Source organism: Penaeus vannamei, chromosome 13, assembly GCF_042767895.1.
Source record: "Penaeus vannamei isolate JL-2024 chromosome 13, ASM4276789v1, whole genome shotgun sequence".
NCBI lineage: Eukaryota > Metazoa > Arthropoda > Malacostraca > Decapoda > Penaeidae > Penaeus > Penaeus vannamei.
The window spans coordinates 11,973,688-11,993,687 of NC_091561.1; the positions used below are offsets into that span (position 1 = coordinate 11,973,688).

Sequence of the window (20,000 nt, forward strand, 5' to 3'; positions counted from 1 at the left end):
TTGCCATTTTTATTTTCATCTTTTTAATATTCATTACGGTTTCAAAGTTTTCCTCTTTCTCTTTCTCTCTCTTCCTTTCTATCTCTCTCTCTCTCTCTCTCTCTCTCTCTCTCTCTCTCTCTCTCTCTCTCTCTCTCTCTCTCTCTCTCTCTCTCTCTCTCTCTCTCTCTCTCTCTCTCTCTCTCCCACGGACCGCTGAAGAGATCAGCATAGAAACAAAATCACAGCATCATTAGTCTAATTAATCACCAACTTGGGCATACGGGCGCGGGTGCCCTTGTATGCAAATGAGATGAGGGGAGGCGGGGAGGGGCCTGGGCGCGCTCGTGTTGGCCTCCGAGGGGAAAGGAAGCCCTCGCAGGACCAGAAACGTATCCTAGCAACACAATTACGAAGGACATCGACGCAACGAATTGTCAAAAAATGGGAAAGCGAGAACCCTTGGCGGTTTGCGATATCGAAAAAGAAAGAGAAAAGGAGAAAGAGAGAAAGAGAGAAAGAAAAAGAGAGAGCAAAGGGGGGAAAACGAAAAACAATCACATCTCGACAGTCGGAATAAAGCTTTGGTCGCGTTATTGTATGTACTGGCAAGCTATTGTTTTTTCGTCGGGGTGGGGGTGAGGGCGGCGGACCAGGACAAGGGGAGAAGAAGGGGGGGGGGGAGGGCAGGCAGAGAGAGGCGAGGGGAACCGGGTATTAAAGAGGGGAAGGGGGGGGTGAAGGGTAAGGGTATTGTGGGTATAGATAGACGGAGATGAAGCAAGAATTCCCACGAGAGACCGAGGAACACATTTCCATACCGAGGTTTCAAACAAGTCCTGCGGAGGTTCGGGAAAGCGAGAGAGTAGGATTGCGTTGGTCTTAGAAAGGGGAGAGGAGATGGGGGGAGACGGGAGGGACAGAGGAGAGAGAAAGAGCAAAAGGGGGGAGGGAAAGAGAGAGAAAAGGAGAGAAAGAGAGAGAACTAGAGGACCTTTCATTATCACGGCCTCTTCAGTCTCATTACGACAATTAAACAGTTACAATTGCTCGGGAAGGACCATCGTGGGTTAGGGCTACGGGCGACGACAATGGCCAATTCCACGGGACATTATGGGTCATATTTCTATCAATATCAAATGATAATCTCAACCATTGTGACAATGTGGGCGGAGACCTTGTTTTCCCCGGCGGTCGAGAGGGGTTCGCAGGGGAGCGCGAGAAACGAAACTCACAAGTGCACGATTTACATGTATTTTTTTCTTTCTTTCTTTCTTTCTTTCTTTTTCTCCCGGGCGAGGGGAGGGGAGGGGAACTCCGCCTGAGAGGACGACAAGTGGATCATTGTGATTACTCCCTTCCGAAGAAAGGAAAACACGGAAGTTCCAACTCGTGGAACAATCCCGGCGAAATAATAACAATAATGCAGAAGAAGAAGAAACAGTCTCGTGTGGGCCTTCTGTGGGAAAAAAAGAGCCGGTTCTGGTGCGCAACCGACCTGGCCTTTACAGACGGGGAGGCTGCTTGGCCCTTCTGTCGCCCGCACTGTAGCGCCCGAATACAATAACACTGTTTAAGGGGGGTTCGAACCCACGCTAATAGAGAAACACAAGAAAGTTCCCAGATTAGGACCGCGATAAAATGGAAATTACGAGTCCCTTGTTATAACAATACGAGAGAATATAGGGTTTTAACTGACCCCGTGTGGATGGATGAGGGGATGGCGTATTCGAATACAAGTGAAATACGTATCAGAAATGTCCCACAGGAGATTAAACAGATGAATAAATTCTTTATCAAATACACACGGATAATGGTATCTCTTTCACTTCCTTTCTCTCTCTCTCTCTCTCTCGCTTTCTCGAATACGCACACGTACACATACATGTACATACACAAACACGCAAACTCCCACACACACACACGCACACGCACACACACACACACACGAAACATTCACACACCAACACGTAAACACACGCACACATACACACACACACACACACAAACAAACACACACACACACACACAACCCAATTTTCCGCTCTCTCAAATAAACACCAGAAAGAGCCAGCCATCGTGAGGAAAATCCTTTGTGGACATATTCTGGGAACTCCCATGGCACCCCCCCCCCCCCCCCCCGGCGCGTGAAGGGACACCTAATTCTGAGAAAAGAACGAGATGTGACTCTACATATATGAAAGCTAATGGTGCCGGGTGACGTGCTAACACACTGCTTGGTTGGCAGGCCCTGGTGGAAGTCATGTGTGCGAGTGACTGTGTGTGAGTGTTGTGTGCGTGAATGGGTGTGAGTGTAAATGTCTATCTGTGTGCGTGAATGAGTGTTAGCGTAAATGTCAGTGTGCCGGTGTAATTGTGAGTGTGTGTGAGCGTGTGTGTGAGCGTGTGTGTGTGTGTGTGTGTGTATGTGAGTGAGTGAGTGAGTGAGTGTGTGTATGTGTGTGTGTGTGTGTGTGTGTGTGTGTGTGTGTGTGTGTGTGTGTGTGTGTGTGTGTGTGTGTGTGTGTGTGTGCGTGTGTGTGTGAATGTGTGACAGAAACGGGAATACCAATAAGACAAACAAACTACAAAATAAACCAAAGTTCAGCCTGTGAGCAGCCGCAGCCGAACGCACTGCCCAGCCAGCCAGAGTGCACGCAGCGGTAGTCCTGTGTTCTGATCACGTGTTTGTCCCGGCTAATGGACAAGGGTCATGATGCAATCACGACTCATGACAAGGCGGTACGACCATCAATCACTGCCACGACGGAAAAAGACGTGACGGCCGATGCCCCCGAGTCCGAACAGCGCAACAAACCGACGCAGTAGAATCCGACCCCCGCCGTTGCTCTCGCTAATTCCAATAAACCCATTCGAGAAGTCACTTTATCCCCCCGCCCCGCCCGCCCGTCCCCCGCCCCCCCACCCCCACCGCCCACAACCGGGCATCTGGTAGCTGCGGCCAAAAAGTTCGTTAGATGGACCAATTGTTTGACCGGGTCTGTCAGCTGGCCGACACAGCCTTCCTTCCTTGAGTCACTCTGCTCTGGGCGATCCGAGGAAGACAGTCGGCGACCTTTCGCTTTCTTCGCCCATTCATCCCGCCCGCGCTGCTCCCCGGCGCGTGGGCGGCTCGCTCGGCGGAAGGAGAGGGAAATAGCTCCTCACTCTGAAGAAAAGGCGAAGAGAGAGAGAGAGAGATAGGCCGATAAGAGGTGGATATACAGAGAGTCGAAAGGGATGAAGAGGAGGAGGAGGAGAAAGAGGCGAGAGGGCGAGGGGAGTGGTCGGTGTGGAGACGTTGGGCTGGGTCGGGCAGCAGCTGGCGCGCGCCCGGCGAGGTCCTCTCTCTCTCGCCCTCAACCTCTGCTTCCATTTAAACTCTCTTACATTCCTCTCCCTCGAGGTCGACCTCAGCCACCCCCTTGGAGGTCTAGCGAGTAAGTATTCATGAATTTTCAAGGAAGAGCGAGTGAGAATTGGGCGAAGGAGCAGCCAGGCCGGACAGCAGCTGCGAGGGGCATGTGTGCGTGGCAGCTGGGAGGCACGTGTTCTTGGTCCTGGCAGGTGCCCAGCAGGTACACACACGCGCGTGTACGTTTCGACAACCACATATCACGACATAACGACGCACATGTAGACACGAGCAGGAGTGTGTGCGTAAAAACAAACGTTAATATATCCTTACACGAGAAAACATCTCAAAATTGCTGATATTACCGCGTATAATGAATGTTATCCATGTTATAAAAATACTTCCAGGTGAATCAGAAGTTTAAAAAGTATGCAAATTGCATTTAAATAGTCGAATACAATGTAGTGCGAAACTTTTCACACAAAATTAATTCTCTTTAAGATAAAACCGTAAAAATTAATATTATCATGGAAATAGACGTACAAGAACTATGTCTATCCGTTCTTTGTGCAGCTGATAAAAATATGTAACTACAAGCAAGTCCAAGCTCTGAATCATTAATTAAGTCGAAATAAGTACCAGTAAATAATTCCAAATAAGAACCAGTAAGTCCAAGAACCAGCAAATAGCAGTAAGAACCAGTTAGCACAAGTAAGTACCAATAAGCCCGTCCAAGTAAAGTACCAAAAAGTAGGTCAAAGCAAGAACCAATAATTAAATCCACGTAGGTACCGATAAGCCAGTCAGTCTCCAGCACATGAACCGAGTGGCAAGGCGTAGAACCGAGGGTGTGGTGACTACAGAGGACAGATGCTAGGCTACGACAGACGGACAGACAGAAAACACTTGGAAGGCGAGTGTATAGCGTACAAGGGGGGGGGAGGGAGAAGGGAGAAGGGGGGAAGAGGGGGGGGGGGGCAGCAGGTGGTCGACTGGCATGCATGAAGAAGGGGTACAGCATGTGAGGGGGAGGGGGGGAGGGGGGAAAGAGGGAGGGAGGAGGTGAGGAAAAAAAAGGAGGAAAAGAGTGTTTATATTCATGAGACTGTTTATCGTCGCAGGAGTACATAGCGACACAGCGATAATTCACACGGGATCGCGGCCTATACGGTTTCAGCCACGTATTTTTTCCTCATTTTTCCTTCTTTCTTCTTTTAAGACGCGAAAGACGCCCCAAAAGACAAGAACTTTCGACCTTCTCGCTGTTGCAATCGAAGGCCAGAGCAGCTGTGGAGGTCCGCCATTAGCGCGCGCCAATTATCATTATTACGCGATCACGGGAAATAATATAAATAACTGAATCGCTTAATCAACTTCAGGCTTCTATTTCCTCCAAGGACCGTCGGTCGTAAATTGTAGTGTGTGTGTGTGCGTGTGTGTGTGTGTGTGTGTGTGTGTGTGTGTGTGTGTGTGTGTGTGTGTGTGTGTGTGTGTGTGTGTGTGTGTGTGTGTGTGCGTGTGCGTGTGCGTGTGTGTGTGTGTGTGTGTGTGTGTGTGTGTGTGTGTGTGTGTGTGTGTGTGTGTGTGTGTGTGTGTGTGTGTGTGTGTGTGTGTGTGTGTGTGTGTGTAAGTGTGTGTGTGCGCATGTTAAAAATATTCTACACAATCAAACCCAAACCAATTGAATTCAAAATAAATATAAAAACAAATGAAAATAATAATTGCACACACACACACACTTATATATACATAATATATCTATATAAATATACATACATATATACACACATCCATTTAAACGTACAAAAACCGAAGCCAATAAACCACAACAAAACACCCGCCGAACATATCCCAAACTTCAAATTAAAAAGACAACAAAACAAAAGTTACACTAAAATACACACACAAAGACAAGGCCAAAACACAAAACAAAAACCAATAAAACAAAACACAAAAAAAAATACAAAGCCAATACGTAAAACACCACTCCGCACCCCTCCCCCCCTTCCTTCCTTCCTCTCCCATCCCCCATTCCCCCCCAACCCTCCCCCCAATCCCCTCCCCCTTCCCCCCTCCCACCCCATCCCGCCCGCCCGCCCATCGGCCATATTCCCCGCGCGCGCCCGAGACCTCCACGCGGCGGCCGACCCGATCACCTCATTAGCGCGGCCTCGGAAGGTCCTTTATCCCTTCGGATCATAAACAAACAGGGCAGCCGGGTACCTCACTGTCCCCGGGGAGGACATATGCCTGCCCCGCTCGCCTCGGATCGGACTAATTACTCCAAATTAGACCGCGTGATGGACATCCGTGACTAAAAAAAAAGATTAAAAAGAAAGAGTTATTTGGGATATGATGAATGGTTGTGGGAACTGTCGTGGGGGTGGGGGGGTTCCATTATTTTCGTTGTTATTATTATTATTGTTATTTTAGGTAGCATTCTTTTTAGTTATTTCATTATTTATTTGTCTTTGTTTTGCAAGTTGGTTGGAGAAATATATGCCGTCACGTATTCTTGGATTTTTTAAATTTCTATTTATTTCTCTTTTCGTTTCTTTCCTTTTTTGTATAACACATTTTGTCTGTCTCCTTCGTCTTTCAGTCAATCAGCCAGTTTGTCTGTCTGTCAGTCTGTCTGTCTGTCTTTCTGTCTGTCTCTCTCTCTCACTTTCTTCTCTTTCTCACTCACTCACTCACTTTCTTCTCTCTCTCTCTTTCTTTCACACTTAGGCTCTCTCCTATATAAAACTCTTAATTCATTTCCCTTCCCCTTTATACCTTTATCTGCCGCTTTCTTTGCCCTCAAGAGTAAACCTCCCTAAGGAGACGAGGGCGGTAGCGGTCGGGCGGCGGGGTTAATTAGCGTCACTTTATTCTGGTTAATTGCTGTATTTACCTGAGCGAGCCAGGTGCCGCGGCGGCTCATAGCATCTTCAGGCCTCACACCACCAGCTGAGGCTCGGGCCGCCGTAAACCCCTCGCTAATCTCCTTATGACGCGATTCCCTTCGTTATCGGCGTTATCTTGTGTCTCGAGAGCGACGTCAATCGAGGGCCGGCGTTACGAGGAGGAGGCGCCGGGGTCGCGATGCCCCGCCACGTGCGCCGGCCGGCCAGCGCCCGCCACCGCCGCCATTTTGTTTTGTTGCTCCAGACGGGCGAGCGGCACGGCGGCCACCTGGAACACGCCGGCCCGCCCCGCTTTCCCTCACGCTTGGCTTCGGCTTCATATCTTTAATTGCCGGGCTTTTGCAAGAAGGATTTCGGATAAAAATCGCGGGGTTGAGCGGCGGTATTTCTTGAACGGCATTCCTCGCTGCCTTGGATCAATACCCGCGTCAGTTGCTTGCGGGACGAGGAAGTCGCAAGCAAAGTCGGGCGCCGTGCCATTCGCAGACGAGAAGTGTGCGGACCAGAGGGCTTCACGCGCTCAGTCCCGCGGGCAAGGAACAAGCCGGTCTGGAACGGAGGGCAGCATCCTTATCTCAAGAGGGGAGGCCTCGGCGGGACGTCGCTCGGAATACGCCCCCCTTCCCCCTTTCCCCTCGAACTGCCTCTCCAGGACACTCCATAAGCTTGCAATGAGATAAGTCATTCCTTTTTCAAGTTGACTTCAAGCCAGATACAAGCACGCCTCCAACCACACACTCTTGCGCACACTGCGTATTCCACGAAGGAAAAGATTTAATATCCTCAAGAGAAGTCTTCCAAGAAACGTAAGGCGATAGGAGCTCGCGGGCGGCACCTCGCCAGGATAATCACCTCAGCAGGACTTAATCAGACGCTCCGCACGCGCCCCCACGCCCACACAGGACCCCGGAGCGTGGGGCAGCTTCTCTAACACCCCATCGCCGCGAGGGGTCAGCTGACTCCTGACTCTTAACTCTCTCTTTCCTTTTTCATCTTTCCAACTCTCTCTCTCTCTCTCTCTCTCTCTCTCTCTCTCTCTCTCTCTCTCTCTCTCTCTATATATATATATATATATATATATATATATATATATATATATATTCTCTCTCTATCCCATTTCTTCCTTACAAGCACATCTACTGCCTTCCCAAAGCCAATGACCTATCACCTCCTTCGACCGCCTTTCCCTCCTCTCCTCCACCCTTCCTTCCTTCCTTCCTATCTCCTCTGCATCCCCATCCTCATTATCCTCCCCCCCCCCTCTATGGCAGCAGCTGGGTGGCGCGCTGAGGAGGGCAGGTAGTCGACGGGACAGCACTGGTTCACCTAATTACTAGTACGTCAGGTAGCTAAAACAATAGGCGGAGACGACAATTATACAAACAGCTGATATAGTCGACCACCCCGTGCGGTGTCTCTTTATCTCTCTATTTTATTTCATCTTCTTTTTTTAAATACTCTCTCTCCCTCTCTTTTCGCCCCCCTCCCCTCCCTCCTCCTCCTCCTTCTCCCTTTCCCATCTTCCATACCTCCTCCTCCCTTTCTTGACCATCTTAACCCTTTTTATGATCATTATTGTTTGGACAGTATTATTCAAAGCGAAGAGAAACGGGAAGGAGGGAAAGAGGGAGGGGGTAGGGAGGGCAGAGGGAGAGCAAAAAGGATGGAGAAAAAAAGTAATGAAGTGAGTATGAGAGCAGGAAGGGAGGAAGGAAGAAGAGAAAGTGGGAGTAATGGAGAGAGAAGATGAAAGGAATGAGGAAGGAAGATAGGAGAGAGAGAGAGAGAGAGAGAGAGAGAGAGAGAGAGAGAGAGAGAGAGAGAGAGAGAGAGAGAGAGAGAGAGAGAGAGAGAGAGAGAGAGAGAGAGAGAGAGGGAGGGAGGGAGGGAGGGACAGAAAAAAAAGTGCAAGGCTACTCTCCTTCCTTCCACACACGCTCGAGGTGGCTCTGCCGCCCTGACCTTTCCCAGTGAGGGGCGCGAAGCATCTCTCGACAGATGCGATACACAGAGGTCATGTGTTCGGCGAGGAAGCACGTTCCGGACGCGCTTTTGACCATCGAACCGGGTCAAAGTTCAACCGGAGAGGCAAGTTACAAGCCCAGTAAGGTCAGTACTCGCACCCCGAGCCTAGGTCAGTCCTCCAGAGGGCCAGGACAACGCAGTGCCAGGGTTAAGGGCGAGCGTGATCCCTGGCACCGACCTGTCAACACCTTCTTTGTGAACGGAGAGGAAGGTGCGAAGAGCCGTCACTGAGTGCCTGCCTCGCCGCGTCCTCCTGTTTGTTTACCCTCGCACACATACCTCGACTTCTCTACTGCGGACACTTGCTCGCCTCTAGCCCCATCGACTGTTTGTTTGTTTGTTTGTTTCTCTCTTTTTTCTGTTAATCTTGTAGGCCGTGGTTGATACTTGGCTTTCACCTTAGCTTCATTTCGTTTCGTTATTAAAAGTGTTTAAGTCATGTTATAATACCTATTTTAAAACCTCCTCTGAACCATAAAAGAGGTCAAAGGTAAACACCAAAACAGGGTCAACAAAACAAGAAAAAAAAGAAAAGAATCGAGAGAGAGAGAAAAAAAAAAAAAACAGACGTCACAAAACCGTCGAAAAAACAAGCGTAATTGAGCAAGAAATTTGAGGTCGCGGCGGGGCCAGTCCACAGGGGTGTGTGAGGCCGCAGCAGTTGACGAAGGTGAGGACCTCCCAGGCTTACCTGCCCGACACTTTGTCTGAGGTGTTTTATGGCCTCCTGATGACCGCTCCTCGAACCCTCCCCTCCCCCTACCCCCCGTGCCGAAGCTGGAGGTCGTGCTGGTCGTCGGAGAGGAGTTGGAGGTGGTGCTGGCGCTCGGGAATAGAGTACGACGGTTGTGTCTGGTCGTGCACGTGTGGTCTGTTTGCTGGGCCTCTCTCTCTCTCTCTCTCTCTCTCTCTCTCTCTCTCACTCTCTCTCTCTCTCTCTCTCTCTCTCTCTCTCTCTCTCTCTGTGTGTGTGTGTATGTGTGTGTGTGTGTGTGTGTGTGTGTGTGTGTGTGTGTGTGTGTGTGTGTGTGTGTGTGTGTGTTTACAAACGGACACAAGTAAATAAGGACGCACATGCTTGTGAATGTACGTGAAGGACCGGCCGGCCACCGCCACCACCACCTCCTCGGCGCCGGCACCACAATCGGCTTACGTTCCCCTCCGACGTCGTAAAGTCACCCTCACTCTTCACCCACCGCCCGCACGACCGCCGCCCACGAACCTATCACCCACTCTCTCTCTTTTCCTATGTCCCTGTTTCTTACTATTTCCTTCCCTCCCTCCCTCTCCCTTCCCATATCAGTGCTTCTCCCTCTCTTCTTCCCTGCCTCCCTCCCTCCCTCCCTCCCTTACGAAACTTACCGAGTCGACGCTAACTTCCAGTCGCATCGGAAAAGCCCTCTAATGCCATTTCCCCCGAAGCCACCAGTTCATCCTCTCTCTCTCTCTCTCTCTCTCTCTCTCTCTCTCTCTCTCTCTCTCTCTCTCTCTCTCTCTCTCTCTCTCTCTCTCTCTCTCTCTCTCTCTCTCTCTCTCTCTCTCCATAGAATCGCTTATATAAAATCTTCACTTATGGGAGCGACATTTTTTTTCTTTTTTTTTTACTCTCCTCCTCCTCCTCTCCCTCCTTTCCCCTTCCCTTCCCCCCTTCCCCCCCACCTCCCGCAAGGCCGAAGGAGCCGAGGATCGAAGCGAAGGCCCCGAGTAACACTACACTCGCCCAAGGAAACCACTCGAGCCGAGAGGAGAAGGAGAAGGGAAAAAAAAAAACGTTTCTAATCCGATTTATCCGTGAATGGCTTAGTCCCTGGCTCGGGTGTTTTGGTCCCGTCGAGTCGTTTATGTGACGGTATAAAACTGTTGTTAATGATGTACCTGGCATGCTAGGAGAGAGACCCGAGGAGAGTTTATGGCCGTGTTCTTTAGGCGACGTTTCTGCTCTGGGGGGGGGGGGGGGGGGGAGAGTCATTTTAGACACTCTTTCTTCTTATTTTTTCTCTCCCTTTATTCGTCTTCATCTTTTTCCTCATTCTCATTTTTATTCTTTCTCTTTCTTCTTTTTTTCTCCCTTACTTTCTTCGTCTTCATTTTTTCCTCATCCCTATCCTTCTTTCTCTTTCTTCTTCTTCTTTCCATTTTCCTGCTTCTTTTCCTCTCTTTCCTCTTATTCTTACCACCCATCTGCCATTAGTCATTTTCCCTCTCCTTCTCCTCCTCCCATTTGTCTTCTTTCCTTTTTCTTCCTCCTCCTTCCTTTTCCTCTTCTCTTTTCGCCCCCCTTTTTTCCTTTCTACCGTGGGGGAAACGATGGAACTCCGAGAGCCGCCCACGAAGGCTTGACACGCCCACGGACGACGGGAAGCAACAAGATGAAGCACCTTTGTAAATGATGTGATCGGCGTGGTACATAAGTTGCAATTTTGCAGTTGCGAGTGCGGGCGGGCGGGCGGGTGGGTGGGTGGCCTCCTGCCTACCCCCCTACCGCCCGCCTACCCCCCACCCCTACCCACCCACTTCTCCAGCCCACGTGTGCTGACTTGACCCACCGCCCATCTGCCCTGTGATCTGCCCCACTGTCTTATCTACTGACCCACTGTTCATTATTTTCCTTTTCTAAACTTTTCTTTGTCTATAATATGACTTTTTCCCGCCTTTTCCTAGTGCTCTAAGCGTTAAATCATCGGGATCTTATCAATTAAGTTCTCTTGGTTTATCATCCTGTATATGTCCGATACCAGTAGCGCTTCATATTAAGAACCGTTTTCTTTATGTGCGTGCGTGTGCGTGTGTGTGTGTGTGTGTGTGTGTGTGTGTGTGTGTGTGTGTGTGTGTGTGTGTGTGTGTGTGTGTGTGTGTGTGTGTGTGTGTGTGTGTGTGTATTATATGCATGTATGTGTCTATATGGTTATTGTGTGTATTTCCTTGTGTATATGTGTGTGTGTGTGTGTGTGTGTGTGTGTGTGTGTGTGTGTGTGTGTGTGTGTGTGTGTGTGTGTGTGTGTGTGTGTGTGTGTGTGTGTGTGACGGGGCTAGCGGGCACGCTACCCAGCTGACGCTCGCCGCCACCAGCCGCCCAGCCGTGCCCACACCTCCTGACATGACCGCCGTGATGACCAGACGTTGTCATGACTACCACCACATCACCACCATCACAACTCACAACCACAGCCGCCATCACCACCATCACCACTCCATCACCTCCACCACCACCACACCCGCACTACCACCACACCATAACCCGCCGCCACAATAGCCCGAGAGCTCACAAGCGCCGCCGAGTGTACATTAGAGTTGAGTACAAGATGCACACGGGCCAGATGTACCGCGGCCGAGGCTCGAGCTGGGGCTGTTGGTCAACAATAATGAGCCTGGTTGCTGTTGCTGCTGTCGAGGGCGCTGCTGTCCTCGCGCCCTCGTTCTGCTGCGTCGTCTGTTGCAGTCTGTTGCACTCTGTTTCCAGCCCGTTTCGACGTCTCTCTGCGCTCACCAATGCTCAGAAGTAGTAACGGCCCACTAGTAATAACAGGTTAAGGCATAGGTCAGAGGAAAAAAAACAGAAGAGGGAAGGGTAAAGCTGTGAGTAGGACAGGATAAAAAAAAAATGACAAGTCAGGATAAGGCAGAGGGCAAGGCAGGGAAAACCCGAAGGCAAGGTAGGGTAGACAGAAGGCACGGCTGGCTAAAACAGAGGACAAGGCAGGGTAAAGTACTTGGTAAAACAGGGAAAAGCAGAGGATAGGACTGGGAAAACAGAGGACATAGCAAAGCAGGGTAAAGCAGAGGGCAAGGCAGGGAGGATAGCCCAGGCGAGAGCGGGCAGGGCAGGGAAAGCAGCTGGTGGCCCCGCAGTCCACACCTCTGGCCGTCATGAGCACTCGGGCCCTCCTAATGATCTATCACTTACTTTCATCGCTCTGTCTGGCCGGGTGCCTCGCCTGGCCGCCTCGCAGAGCCTCTGCCGCCCCAGCCACCACGCCGATTTATCAGGTTTTCAGCCTGGCTCTTAATGAAGCCATTTATTGTGCCAGGTTATTGTTTATCTCCTTGTGTGTCTGTGCTTATCTCTTTATATGTGTGTGCGTGTCTAGCTGCGTTTGTATGAGTATGTGTGTGCATGCGCATGTATTCATTTTTCCATAGCAAGCGCGTAAATGAAGGAAAATGCACGTGGAGGGGCGCATGGGCGTCGCAGCGGCCTCCCGAGTCGCCGAGTCACAGTCCCTCGCGAGTGCGTGCGGTGCGCCTGGACAGCACAGGCCCGTCCAGCCTACGTGTCCCAATAAAACGCATTAACTTCGAGTTTTCGTTATTTGGCCGGGATCCTGTGCGCTCGGGGGGAGGCCGCGGCGCCGCGTCGGTCGTTCCCACAATCGTTCGGCCTCGGGGACCGCCGCAGAGGGGCCCCGAGCGAAGAGAAGCGCGCCCGGCCGATGGTTGTGGGTCGCGGGCACAGCATATGCCAAGCGGCGTCGAGGGAGGCGAGGCGGTCGAGCCAAAAACGTCAGATGGCTGATAGTGTTGCTGGGTACAGTACTGGAGGAGGTTACAGTACGCTCGGCAACTTCGCCGCTCGCCTTTTTATCACGTCTGCCTCGGTTCCGGCTGCGTGGCCCGACGACGGCCGTCTGCGTGCGGAAAATTGTCTGCGAATGCCGAGTATGTCTTTCTCTTCACAGGAACTCCGTCTGAAGTCATGCTCTAGTGATAACAGGATAATCATTCATATACACGCGTGTGTGCACACACACATATATACATATATACACACACACTCTTGTATATATATACATACATACATATATATATAATATATATATATATATATATATATGAAATTAAATATAATATAGATGTAAATATAAGCATGTATGCATGCATGTACAGAGACAGACACACATCCACACACACAAGCACATACATATACATATATATTATATATATGCACATATATATATGCACTAATATGTAAAGTTCAACAGCGTCCTCAGTGGCGTCGGCCTTTCCGGCGACCTTCAGCCTCCGCCGCAGTGGCCGGCGTCGCGAGCGGGCGCCTCCGTCGGCCGCCGGCCTGCGGTCTGGCCGTGACTCTCGCAACCTGCGGCTTCACGGCCCGCGCTCGCCTGTCCTGGCCGGCCCTGCACGCCGAATTCGCCCTTCGAGCGCTCTCGCCTAAGAACTGTTGTCGCTTGTGCTTTCGCGCGCAATAAAGCGTGTTATATGTGGGACACGATGATTTGGTGTTTAGTTCCATTAGTTGTTCTTTAGTGCTCTCTCGCCTGCCCGCCTAATGCCCCTGCCCGAATGCCTGCCCCCGGGGTTGGGCAGTCCCTTAAAATACGCGAAAGAACATACTTGCAAAAAAGACTCCTCGTGATCATTACTCCAGCAGACTAATGCCTCGCCTTTTGCTCAAGAAATTCTCGTCGAAGAAGGAAATTCGGTCCGAGTTCGAAGACGTGGCCAAGACGCGCGGGTGTCGCCACGTGCACGGCGAGGCGCAGGTGTGAGGGGCATGGGGGGAGGGGGAGGGCAGCGAGCCCGCGGGTGGGCACGGGCGCGGTGACAGCTGGTGGGCTGAAGTGTTTACCAGGTAATTTCACTGTGCATTAAGGTTATATCATTAGCGAGTGGGCACGTGTTTCACTCGCCACGTCCTGCCCATATCCCCCCTACCCCAACCCAGGTTGTTCCCCTGTTCTTTCCACGTGCCGACGGGGCTTCCGCTAAAGAACGAGAACTGGTCTAACCCCCCCCCCCCCGCAAAACGCAGGGATACACAAAGAAGGATTGCAAGCGAAGTGAGTAAGAGTCCTAACAAAAAGAACAAAAGCTATATATAAAAATACCGAAAATACAGGGGATTTCCATTACCTTTGGTGATGTTGTGTTTCTCCCTCTCCTTCTCCCAAGACGCGAAGGAGGCCCTGAGAGCGTCAGTCATCTTCTTGGTTGTGCCCGGCGTGAGGGGGGGGACCGGCGCCGGCAGGTCTGGCGAGGAAAGAGAAGCAGATTAGGCCACAGGTTATAACAGATCAAAATGTATTACCATAATCTTTATATTATAAAGATTATTCATACTAATATTACTATATATGCTATAGTTTTATACCTTTAGATGATCAAAGATGCAACTCACGCCAATAGATCAGAGTCAGTATATCATTCTCGCATTTCTACAATAAAGAATACTTTATATATAAAAAAGACGCAAGTTCAGTAAAACAAGTCATCATGCTATTATACTACGCCTTGCACATTGCGAACGCGCTGTGGTCCAACCAAGGTTAATGATACATAAACAAACCACACAGGGCGAGTAAAACGTGATGCCATGAGAAACCCCTAACGTTTTTGCCCCGAGAGAACATCGCATCTGGAGACGGCCAAAATCAGCTCAAGAACCTCGGCATAAACGTGAATATGATAAGAGACGTCTTGAAGACACTGAACCCATAAACCCCCCCTTGTCCCTTCCCTCCCCTCCCCTCCCCCTCCTCCATCAACCCTTCTCCCGCTTCACAGGAAAAGACAAAGCTTTCAAAGTCGTCCCCCTCCCCACCCTCCCGCCTCCCCCTCCTTCACCCTCCCCCCCTTAGTCACCCCCACCTCCCCACAGCCGTTCCCCCGGCGCTGTACAATGCTGATAATTTACAACACGGAAAGAAATATAACCCAAAGACAACAGACGACCTGAGCCTCAAATCTCAGCACGAGCCTCGACCGTTGGGACATGTGATAGAGCGGAGAGTTGAGGATTCTCATTCTCTCTCTCTCTCTCTCTCTCTCTCTCTCTCTCTGTGTGTGTGTGTGTGTGTGTGTGTGTGTGTGTGTGTGTGTGTGATCATGTATCTGTCTTTCTTTGTATATCTTTCTTCTCTCACTATCTTAATGTACATTCTCTCTCTCTCTCTCTCTCTCTCTCTCTCTCTCTCTCTCTCTCTCTCTCTCTCTCTCTCTCTCTCTCTCTCTCTCTCTCTCTCTCTATGACTCGTTCTTTTTCCTCAAACATTTTTTTATAACCAGGCCTACTCGTCCTTTTCTCTCGGGCACTTACATCTTTCCCCAACAATTCGTCTTTTTATTGACTCCATTCCCCCCATCTTTTCCCGTAAAATCTCGCCACGGTGTCAAAGGCGACTCCTCCTCCAACCCCTATCATTGTGCAAGAAAGACAAACAACATGAAAAAAGGGGGAAGAAGCCTAACCAGGGCCGAGGGGAAACAAGAGGGGAAACGAGGAAGCAACGGTCGGGCATAAAACAACGGAAAACAACGGCCGAGGGGAAATAAACGATGTGCCTGAAACCCGACCACAAGAAGGAGGAACAGGAGGAGGAGGAGGAGGAGGGAGGAGGAGGTAGGGGTGGCTTCCCCTCACCTCACCGCAAACCCCTATCACCCTTCTTGCCTCCCCTCCCCTCCCTCTATTCTTCTTCCTTGTGCCATTCTTCATCCGTTTCTCAATTCTCGGTTCGTTAGTTTATACGTCTTTACCGTCTCTTCCTCTACCTCCCCCCACCCCCCACCCCGGTTTATCTCCTCCCCTCATTCCCCTCTACCCACCCCCTCCCTCCTCAGCGCATGCGAAATGACGTCACAGAGCCATTCATCACGTTCTCTGGCGTCGCAGCGCAGATTCGGTGTCCTCGCTCGCTCCTGCGTGACCACAGCTGTGTTCGCGGCGCTTGAGTCAAAGAGGAAGAGGAGGACGCGGAGGAGGATGAGATAGAGAAGAGGAAGAGGAGGAGGAAGAGATGAAGAAGAGGACGCGCAGGAGGAAGAGATAAAGAAGGTTAGAAGGAAGAGGAGTTCATTGTCATTGGAAGGAGGAGGAAGAAGAATCGAAATAAAAAGAATGAATGGGGAATTTGGCATTGAATAAACTCCAAATAGTCAATGAATACGATGTAGGCTATTTTCACCTTTTTTTAATGAAAGCTCCTTGTATTGTATCTAAAGAACTATTTCAGATTCCGAGTCCGCGATTTCCCGAGCACGCCTCCTTGCCGTCGTCCACACTCAAGCCCAATGGCACTCCCATCACCCCTCTCTCCCCCCCCTTCCCCCCCCCCCCCCCCCCCGGCTACGCGAGCGAGAGGTGCATTACCGACCCCAAATGAACCGGGATTTCGAAAGGGCCACAAAAAAGGGAGGCGAGGGAGGGAAACGGGTTATCGCGGGTAATCTGAGCTGTGAGCACTATCGCTACAGTGCCAGCGGCTTGTGGTCGTGGCACTCAGGGCCCGCTCCGCTGTCACCCCCGTTCTATGGTGCCTGCTAAATAGGATAAGGCTGGGGAGGGGGAGGCAGCGTCCCTGCTATCGGTACAAGAATCCTGGGTGTCTTTGTATCATGGGGAAAAGGTCACCGGCCAGATAATGCGAACAAAGGGAATGGCTAAACAAAGGATTTTGCGATTGTAATCAAAGGTCTATCATTTGGATTTATAAGGAATGGGATACATAATGATAATAAAGTGAATTGGAGGAATGGACTCAAAGTTTCCTTCAAAGTAACGCATCACGTTTTTCGGACGGCCTGACAGGCCAGCTCGGCGGCGGCAGAGGGAAGCAAGGTAGCCTTCGGGAACATCTCCGAACAGCTGAGAGGAGGAAGAGGGGGGGAGGGAGCGGGGGTGAGGGGTAACCGCCAGGCACATTAAGGCATTCCGCGGGCGCACAGAGCACAGCCACGGAGGAAGGAGGATGGCGAGGATTGACTATGAATTATGAGGCGCATCCAAGATCCATATCAGATCGGCGGGCGAAGCGGAGACGCTGGCACAGAGACCAGAAATTAATTCTAAAGTGAACCCGGAATCTTCTTAGCAGAGGCGCTGATATCTTGAGGGCAGCGCGGCCGAGCCTTAAGGAACAGCCGCTTCGTTTAAATGATGTTCTTATCATGTGCACAGCCGGCCGGCCTTGGTGGCACTCGCAAGACCGTGCCAGTGCCACCAGGCCTTCCGGATGCTCAACAGCGCACGCCGACACCCGACACCGCGCACATGCCGGCTCACACATGGTGGCCCGGACCGACCTGGCTTTATGGCCCGTCTCCGCCTTCCATGTGGCTCTGGCTGCTTCTCCTCTCGCGGAACTGTCACTATGGCACTGCTCCCGTCGGGCGCCATACGGACACCTTGTCGCCCGATCGAGGACGGTCACGAGCCAGGGAGGAAAGGGGAAAGGAATATCTCGAAGTTTCACGGAAACAATTTCAAATAAGGCGACCGAACGCCAACTGAGTGACCCTCCCTCGCCGTTGGCACCCCTCCTCTCCCCTCCCCTCGGCCGCCGCGGTGCAGGTGAGTGGCGCAACAGGTCGCATCGGCCGTAACCTGTTGCCGGCCGCCGTGGCCGCCACCACGTGCAGGCCAGCCGCCGCAACACGCGGAGATGCGCGAGAGACCTGCGCGTCCCGCTCGCGGCCATCACGAATCCCGGAGAGCCTCGCGCTAAGAGACACGAAGGACTTTCTTTACAATTCCTCTTACTTTTATCCATCAATTGTTTCTCTGGTCATTTTCTAAAGGAACAATAATAATCACAGTAGCCTCACAAAAAGAAAGATGAAAATATCGACATCTGGTCCCTGACATAATGGGCCGATAAAGTGTCATGCCATGTCATCATTCCCCTCCCCTTTCTCCCGGCCCTTCCCGGTCGTGAGAGTGAGGGGAAGCGCGACCTTCAGGTACACGTGTGACAGTCCCCTTCCCCTCGGAGGGGAAACACCACCACTTAACCCGAGTTTCCCCTTCTTCTCACGCGCACACGTACACACGCACACACACATACACGCGTAATGTGACTGCTCTGGCAAGTACTTGACATGCCGACATTTTCTGAAGTATAATGGGTCCTCAAAAACATCCCCTAAAAAGACATTATTTTATGCTGTCGCCAAAATCTTTCGCAAGCCTAAAAACAAACAAAAAACAATAACAATAACAAAAGGACAAAATACCAAAAACAAAAATAACTATAAAGACGAAGATAATAAACCCACATCATAAATATAGTAACTAACAAAAACCAACTAAATGAAGAGAACGAAGAGGAAAGAGGAAAAGAAGAGAGGAAGCAGAGGACGCGAATGCCCCAAACGAGAGAAAGAGAGAAAGAGAAAAGGGTGAGGTGCAGAGAGGGGGAGGGGAAGGAGGAGGAGGAGGGGTGGCACAAAAGGGTGGCACCGCGACACATGGCACCCTCCGACGTCAGGTTCTCGTGGGAAGACAACCATTTCTGAGGACTTGAGACAATATATCTTGAAGTGTATGAATGTGACATGATTTCTGGTCATTTCCTTACGGAGATCTTCCCATGACAAAAGGACACGTTTTTTCTTCATCTCCAGATTGTATATTTCAAAGGTACAGCTGTTATTTATGGGTAAAAAAATATAATCTACAATCATAATGACAATAACAATATTATAAAAAATAAAAAATAAAATAAAAAATATATCTACCACAACAAAAAAACAAAGAAATATACGAAAAAAATAGAAACGTCACAAAAAACATTAAAAAAACGAAAAAAACAAAAAACGAGACAAAAGAAAATTAAGAAAAAAAAACGAAAAGACAAAAATGAACGAATAAATAAATAAGTAAATAAATAAATATCAAATAAAAACACGACCACGGCGTTCGTTCAGCAGGAGGTCAAGATGTCCGTCAACAGCTTGGTCACACCTGCTTCTGCTCGCCAGTTCCAAGATGGGCGGTGAGCAGGGTGGGGAGGCGGGGGTGTCTGCGCTCCCACGGGGCCTTGGCGAGGGGAAAAGAGGGGAAAGGGAGAAGGTAACAGAAAACTAGGAAGAGAAAAATAAGGGAGATAGTGGAAATGCAACAAAAATAAAATGAAAAAAAATCCATGACATGAACGTGGAGGACGAACGGGACGAAGGTAGGTTAACTAACAAGTTATCGATTTTTAAAAACGAAACTGCAACACGCTTGACTCAGATAAAAAATAAATAAATTACGGGGATAATCATTCATTCATAATACAAAATCATATATATATTTAAGGGCAGGTTTATCTTTTTGTTACACATACACACGTGTATGTGTATATATATACACATATACAAATATATATATATATATATATATATATATATATATATATATATATATATATTATATGTATGTATGTATGTATATCCACTATCCCAGGTGTTTGTCGAACGGCCACAAAATGGACGAGCTGAGCCTGCGGACGCTCCAGTGAGGATGAAACTCATTCTGCAGTAATATGTATTAAGGACTTCCTTTCCCGCTCGATGTGCGCAACTCAATCCAATTACGCATAAAATGATAAATAATAAAGTTAAACAAATGAATAATGAACAGCCATTTCTATGGATTATTCGTCGGTTACGAAATCCAAGAGACAAATTATTTCTTAACCTAACATCCTGTTTTCTCTCCGTCTGTCTATCTCGTTCTACGTCTCCCTTCTCCTCAAACACATCACTCACATCACTCACATCTACCCTTAATGGGCGCCGATGAACGTGAAATTTTAAAAACAAAGGTCGGTAGTCCCGCGGCACGCATGCGCTGTGTAATTTGCCTGACTGGGTAACGATTACTTCTCGCCGCCAACTACCAATTACGACGCCTATTACGGCCGCCTCATCTGCAGTTTCCACCGGCTGCGCGACGGCCCGGCGAGGGCAAATGACTTATTGGGCATGAATAAATTATTAGGTAGGTTACC

The 20,000-nt window shown here is 49.9% G+C and overlaps 2 protein-coding genes across 16 annotated transcripts in view; both read right to left on the bottom strand.

Moving 5' to 3' along the window:
• Positions 1 to 20,000, bottom strand: part of LOC113807056 (kelch-like protein 5) — a 408,426-nt gene that overhangs the window by 117,403 nt on the left and 271,023 nt on the right. The gene's annotated exons all lie outside the window — the stretch shown is intronic.
• The window catches only part of pnt (ETS transcription factor pointed), a 211,952-nt gene that overhangs the window by 31,429 nt on the left and 160,523 nt on the right, over positions 1 to 20,000 (bottom strand). For all 15 annotated transcript variants that reach the window (XM_070128946.1, XM_070128945.1, XM_070128944.1 and 12 more), the window contains one exon: positions 14,140 to 14,256. In XM_070128946.1, the coding sequence (XP_069985047.1) occupies positions 14,140 to 14,256 (117 nt within the window). The remainder of the gene's footprint in view (positions 1 to 14,139; positions 14,257 to 20,000) is intronic.